Raw genomic sequence first — 6,227 nt, 5'->3', positions numbered from 1 at the left:
CAGACTGGTTCCAAATAGGAAAAGGAGTACATCAAGGCTGTATATTATCACCCTGCTTATTTAACTTATATGCAGAGTACATCATGAGAAACGCTGGACTGGAAGAAGCACAAGCTGGAATCAAGATTGCCGGGAGAAATATCAATAACCTCAGATATGCAGATGACACCACCCTTATGGCAGAAAGTGAAGAGGAACTCAAAAGCCTCTTGATGAAAGTGAAAGTGGAGAGTGAAAAAGTTGGCTTAAAGCTCAACATTCAGAAAATGAAATTCATGGCATCCGGTCCCATCACTTAATGGGAAATAGATGGGGTTCCCACTGTTTGTGGGAATAGTGTCAGACTTTATTTTTTGGGGCTCCAAAATCACTGCAGATGGTGACTGCAGCCATGAAATTAAAAGACACTTACTCCTTGGAAGGAAAGTTATGACCAACCTAGATAGCATATTCAAAAGCAGAGACATTACTTTGCCAACAAAGGTCCGTCTAGTCAAGGGTATGGTTTTTCCAGTAGTCATGTATGGATGTGAGTGTTGGATTGTGAAGAAGCCTGAGCACCAAAGAATTGATGCTTTTGAGCTGTGGTGTTGGAGAAGACTGTTGAGAGTCCCTTGGACTGCAAGGAGATCCAACCAGTCCATTCTGAAGGAGATCAGCCCTGGGATTTCTTTGGAAGGAATGATGCTAAAGCTGAAACTCCAGTACTTTGGCCACCTCATGCGAAGAGTTGACTCATTGGAAAAGACTCTGATGCTGGGAGGAATTGGGGGCAAGAGGAGAAGGGGATGAAAGAGGATGAGATGGCTGGATGGCATCACTGACTCAATGGACGGAGTCTGAGTAAACTCTGGTAATTGGTGATGGACAGGGAGGCCTGGCGTGCTGTGATTCATGGGGTGGCAAAGAGTCGGACACCACTGAGCAACTGAACTGAACTGAACTGAAGTGACTTAGCGTGCACACACTTAGTGCATATAGCTACACTGTCATATTAGTCGTAAAAAAGAACAAAATTGCATTTCACAACAGATTAGATGGGCCTGGAGGGTACTATGCTTAGTGAAATGTCAGACAAAGGAAAACAAATACTGAATGTCATCACTTATATGTGAAATTAATAAGTAAAGTAAAACATCGACAACAATGAAGCAGACCCACAAACGTAGAGAGCACACTAATGGTTGCCAGTAGGGAGAGGGAAGGGGAGGGGCATATTAAGGGTAGAAAATTAGGTACAAACTGCTGCTGCTGCTGCTGCTAAGTCGCGTCAGTCGTGTTCGACTCTATGCGACCCCATAGACAGCAGCGTACCAGGCTCCCCTGTCCCTGGGATTCTCCAGGCAAGAACACTGAAGTGGGTTGCCATTTCCTTTTCCAATACATGAAAGTGAAAAGGGAAAGTGAAGTCTCTCAGTCGTGTCCGACTCTTCATGACCCCATGGACTGTAGCCCAGCAGGCTCCTCTCTCCATGGGATTTTCCAGGCAAGAATACTGGAGTGGGGTGCCGTTGCCTTCTCCGGGTACAAACTACTATGTGTAAAATAAATAAGCGGGAAGGATACATTGTATAGCACAGGGACTATAGCCAATATTTTATAATAACTTTTAATGGAGTATAATCTACAAAAATTTAGAATCACTGTGCTGTACACTTGAAACTAATATATTATTATAAACCAACTATACCTAAAAAAAATAAAGAAGGGTTAAGTTAATAGTCTTGAGTCAAGTTAATGGTTTTGACCTTCCTAGTATTACAAGAAAGGAAAGTTTGTTTTTTTTAATTCCATGATTTGCTTTTATTTTTAAAACTATTTTTGTTATAATCTACATAAAAAGTCAAAATTGAGCATTAAAAAATATAAGTAACTATATTGAAATTGTAACTTTTGAAAAATGTTATCCTTCGTATTTGTTTTTTATCATTCAGTTCAGTTCAGTTCAGTTCAATCGCTTAGTCGTGTCTGACTCTTTGTGACCCCATGAATCACAGCACGCCCCCTGTCCATCACCAACTCCCAGAGTTTACTCAGACTCATGTCCATTGAGTCAGTGATGCCATCCAGCCATCTCATCCTCTGTTGTCATGGTATTGCAAATGTAGAAAATATAAGAGACTGAACACAACTTATAGGGCAATGTCAAAATGTGGCCTGAATATTAAAGTTTCTACATAGCATTTGCATCTACTCCATAGTCAAGCTGCAACCAAATATAAGAAAGCATTCCTGTGGCAATTCTGTTACCTTTACCACTACTTAAAATTCATTTTTATTTGAAAATATTAAGTAAGTACAAAAGGAGAGAAAATAGTGTAAAGAACCTGCTGCTGCTGCTAAGTCATTTCAGTCGTGTCCGACCCTGTGCGACCCCATAGATGGCAGCCCACCAGGCCCTGCTGTCTCTGGGATTCTCCAGGCAAGAACACTGGAGTGGGTTGCCATTTCCTTCTCCAATGCATGAAGGTGAAAAGTGAAAGTGAAGTCGCTCAGTCGTGTCCAACTCTTAGCAACCCCATGGATGGCAGCCCACCAGGCTCCTCCATCCATGGGATTTTCCAGGCAAGAGTACTGGAGTGGGGTGCCATTGCACGTGCCCATTATCCAGTTTCAGCAATAATAGTTCATGTATAATCTTATTTAATTCATATTCCCATGCAATTCTTCCCCCTTGTTTTAGTCGATAATTCTGAAGCAAATCCAAGTCATCATGTTGTGCATTTCTAAAAGACAAGAATCTTTAAAGAATAGAACTACAGTACTGTCCCCACACTTACAAATTAACAATGATTCCCTATTAGCATGTCTAGTCCACATTTCAATTTTGTCCGTCTCATAAGCAGTTATTTTTAAGAGCAGTTTGTTTGAATTCCCAGTTAGACAAAATCTGCATTTGTTTGATACGTCTCGTAAGTCTTGATTCATCTGTGCCCTCGCCCATGTTTTCTTTGCCACTGCGATGTGTTCGTTGAAGACACTGCCATCGTTTGTTCTTTAACACTCTGAATTAGTGTGTTGCTTCCTTGTGGTATTATTTAACATGTTCTGGTGTTTTCTGTATTTGATATAAACTAGTAATACAGGAGTTGATTAGATTTAAGTTTAATTTTCTATTTGGCAAGACCATCTTATAGATGGTGATGTGCATAATCCATCAGGAGGACATCAAGATGTTTGTTTCCCTTTCTGTGATTTTAAAATTATTTAATAAGTTCCTGGCACCTGATATAGCCAGATCTTCCATTATAAAATACCCCATCAACTTTTCATCTAATAATTTCAGCAGCCATTTATAATCTTTGCCTAGATCTATTACCTCAAGAAGGAGGTACTGTTTTTTAAAGTAATTTATTAAATTACTAAATTAATGTAACTGAGTGACACAGCTGCATAATTTTCTTGCTAAGTTTGGTGGCTGAACATTCTCCTTTAAAGCCAAGTCGTAAAGAATCTTTACTGAGCTAAGAAGTAAATAACATCAGCTTAGAATCTCTATGAAAAGAAACCTTAAGTGACCCAATCATCTTTCTATGGAGTTGGCATTCTCATAGGCCCAAACCTAAATGGGATATGGTGACTTTTTTGTTTTTATTTTTGTTAAATAACAAAATTTGGTGGACTTCATCAAACCACATGGACTATAACCCTCCAGGCTCCTCTCTCCATGGAATTTCCCAGGCAAGAATACTGGAGTGAGTTGCCATTTCCTTCTCCAGGGGATCTTCCCAACCCAGGGATCGAATCCACATCTCTCACATTGTCAAGTGGGTTCTTTACCATTGAGCCACCAGGGAAGTCCCTTATACTGCACTGTCTGTGTGTTATTTTATTTAAAATAACAACAGAGAGGAGAGTTTTGAAACACCACTGAAACATCTGATGCATTTCTCTGCTGGGGATTGACAGTGAAGGCAGTGAATAACCCCCATCACTGAGCCTCTCCCGATCACTGTTAATGATTTTTCCACTGCCAACCTTGGAACAAGAGGAGGGAAGGAAAGGAGATATGTTGGGAAGGCCTGGGAAAGGTATTTTAATCCAGAGCTACTTAACTGAAAATTTAAGGTGAACTCACTCTTAGCATTGGATTTGGCCCATCTAAGATTTCCTCTAAAAGGACCTGGTGGTGCGGGAGGTCTCTTCTTCACATTCTGCACCCTCATGACTCTTTAATTCGATATATCTTATTTTCACTATTGGATTTTACATTCCTTAAAGGCAAGGGATTTATCTAGGTCTTTGGTTTAGTTCCATATATAATGTTAAAGATGAACCCAGCTGGACATAAGTTAGAGCAATAAGAGCACACTTTATTCAGTAATTCCTGACAGGACAGGAGCTGAGCTCCATTCTGGTTTGCGCAGAGGTGACTAAGTACTTTAAATAGAGAATGGTGGCGGGGGAGGGGTTTGCAAATTGATGCTTGGCTGAGTCAGAGAAGTAAAACATTACAATGGACTGATCCTCTAAGCGCATTCAGGCTGTGTTTACTGGCTGGCAGTTATCACAGTTCAGATTCTGTCCTCCAGCAGACTGGGAGCCAGGCCCCATGCTCCTGGTGATGACATTTTAAAAGAACAACTCCCGGGTCCTTGAGAACAACTTCTGAGTTCTAGGAGATACATATTCCCAGTCGTAAGTGCTTTGTAGTAAATGCTCTAGGAAATGGAAGTTGGGGGCCTTTTGTCACGGTTTGGCTAGAAAAGAAGTAAATTCTCCAGGCAGTGATGATCTGTCTTTCTCAGGCTGGCATTTTAATGCCAGGGGAGGGGTTGGAGTCATCCTGGGGACATGGCCTTCTGCTGCTAGAAGCCATACGAGGGTTCAGTCATCCCTTAGTGCAGAGACGTGGATGGAGTTTGCTGTATGCTGGGGTTCTGCAGTTCTCAAGGGTCTTGAACACTACTTAATGATTTGTGTAGACTGAACAAACTTAAATAAATTCCATTTCCTCTGTGCAGAAAGGAAGGGGATCAGTTAGGATGCCTTCTGCTTTACCTTACTGCCTAGACACAGCCAGGAAACAGGAGTAATATCTCCATTCATTATTTTCCTTCCTGAGGTCCACCTGGCTATTCTTATTATCAGGGACAACTGTTTGTCCCTCCTTTTGAAGGTTAGCCCCTTGATTTGTGGGAGACTTTATCTCCCTACTACAGATATTTTGATTTTTTGAGATGGTTCAAAATGGATCACTCTATTTTAAATGGTTAATATTTGCATATCTAGTGCAGGATTTGGGGCATTATTAAAAAGAGACAATTCAAATGTCTCTTACTCAGGGAATTGTACCCAATGAGGCAGCATTTCATGTCAAATACTTCCATCAAACTTTTCTTTTATACCATTTATCTCAGTTGTTATGTAAGTATTTATATGATAATTTTTAAAAATAGGTCATGGAAACTCTGTCTTCTTCATCATTGAAAGGCCAGCAGCTACCACAGTGACTAGCAGCTGTTAGATATATTGCAGAATGGTCAACTTCATGACTAAATGAATGAATTGCCTTCCATTTACCTTGTCTTTTTATAACATTTTTAGCATAGAAAGGCTATTCAGTAGAAACATGGTGAATGAATGTCTTCAGAATGTCATGGGTCTCGAGTTGTGTTTTAGTGATTCTTCTTCTCTTTGTAGATTCCTTACTTATTCCTACCTCTTGGCCTTCAACGTGTGGCTTCTGCTTGCACCTGTTACCCTGTGCTATGACTGGCAGGTGGGCAGTATCCCTCTGGTAGAGACCATATGGGACATACGGAATGGAGCTACCATCCTTCTGGCAGTCGTGATGGCCTTACTGAGTCTTCATTGTCTAGCAGCCTTCAAGGTAATTTTCTTAACATTCAAATGAACACTGCATTGGAAGAGAGATGCTCTATACTCAGAAATGCTTTTTTCCTGCAAGAGAATGTGGGTCTAAATTGAATTTATCCCTCTGTCTAAAAAAAAACTTTATATTTAAAAATTTTCCAGAAAAGTAATACATATTTTGAAGACTTTAATGGGGTTAGGAGACCGAGGCTATCTTAATTATATACTTTATTGTTTCCACCAACTGTGTAGAAATTGGATCTGAAATTTAATGTTCACAAATAAGAATTTTTTTTTTTCCTGCAGCAGTTGACTATTTTTTGATGCAATTGTTTTATTTCATGTAATGATAAGTGAGATATTGATAACATTGTTGTAAGTGCTTAAAATATGGTTAAGACTCTACTTAC

The 6,227-nt window shown here is 40.1% G+C and overlaps 1 protein-coding gene across 1 annotated transcript in view; it reads left to right on the top strand.

Moving 5' to 3' along the window:
- TMTC1 (transmembrane and tetratricopeptide repeat containing 1) overlaps positions 1–6,227 on the top strand; it is a gene marked incomplete at its 5' end in the record, with an annotated part of 314,006 nt that overhangs the window by 165,412 nt on the left and 142,367 nt on the right. Inside the window, one exon of the mRNA XM_010856048.1 lies at positions 5,644–5,833. Within this exon, the coding sequence (XP_010854350.1) occupies positions 5,644–5,833 (190 nt within the window). The remainder of the gene's footprint in view (positions 1–5,643; positions 5,834–6,227) is intronic.

Source organism: Bison bison, unplaced genomic scaffold, assembly GCF_000754665.1.
Source record: "Bison bison bison isolate TAMUID 2011002044 unplaced genomic scaffold, Bison_UMD1.0 scf7180017864370, whole genome shotgun sequence".
Taxonomy (NCBI): domain Eukaryota; kingdom Metazoa; phylum Chordata; class Mammalia; order Artiodactyla; family Bovidae; genus Bison; species Bison bison.
Note: the sequence above shows the minus strand (reverse complement) of the source record. Positions and strands in the feature narration are given on the sequence as shown.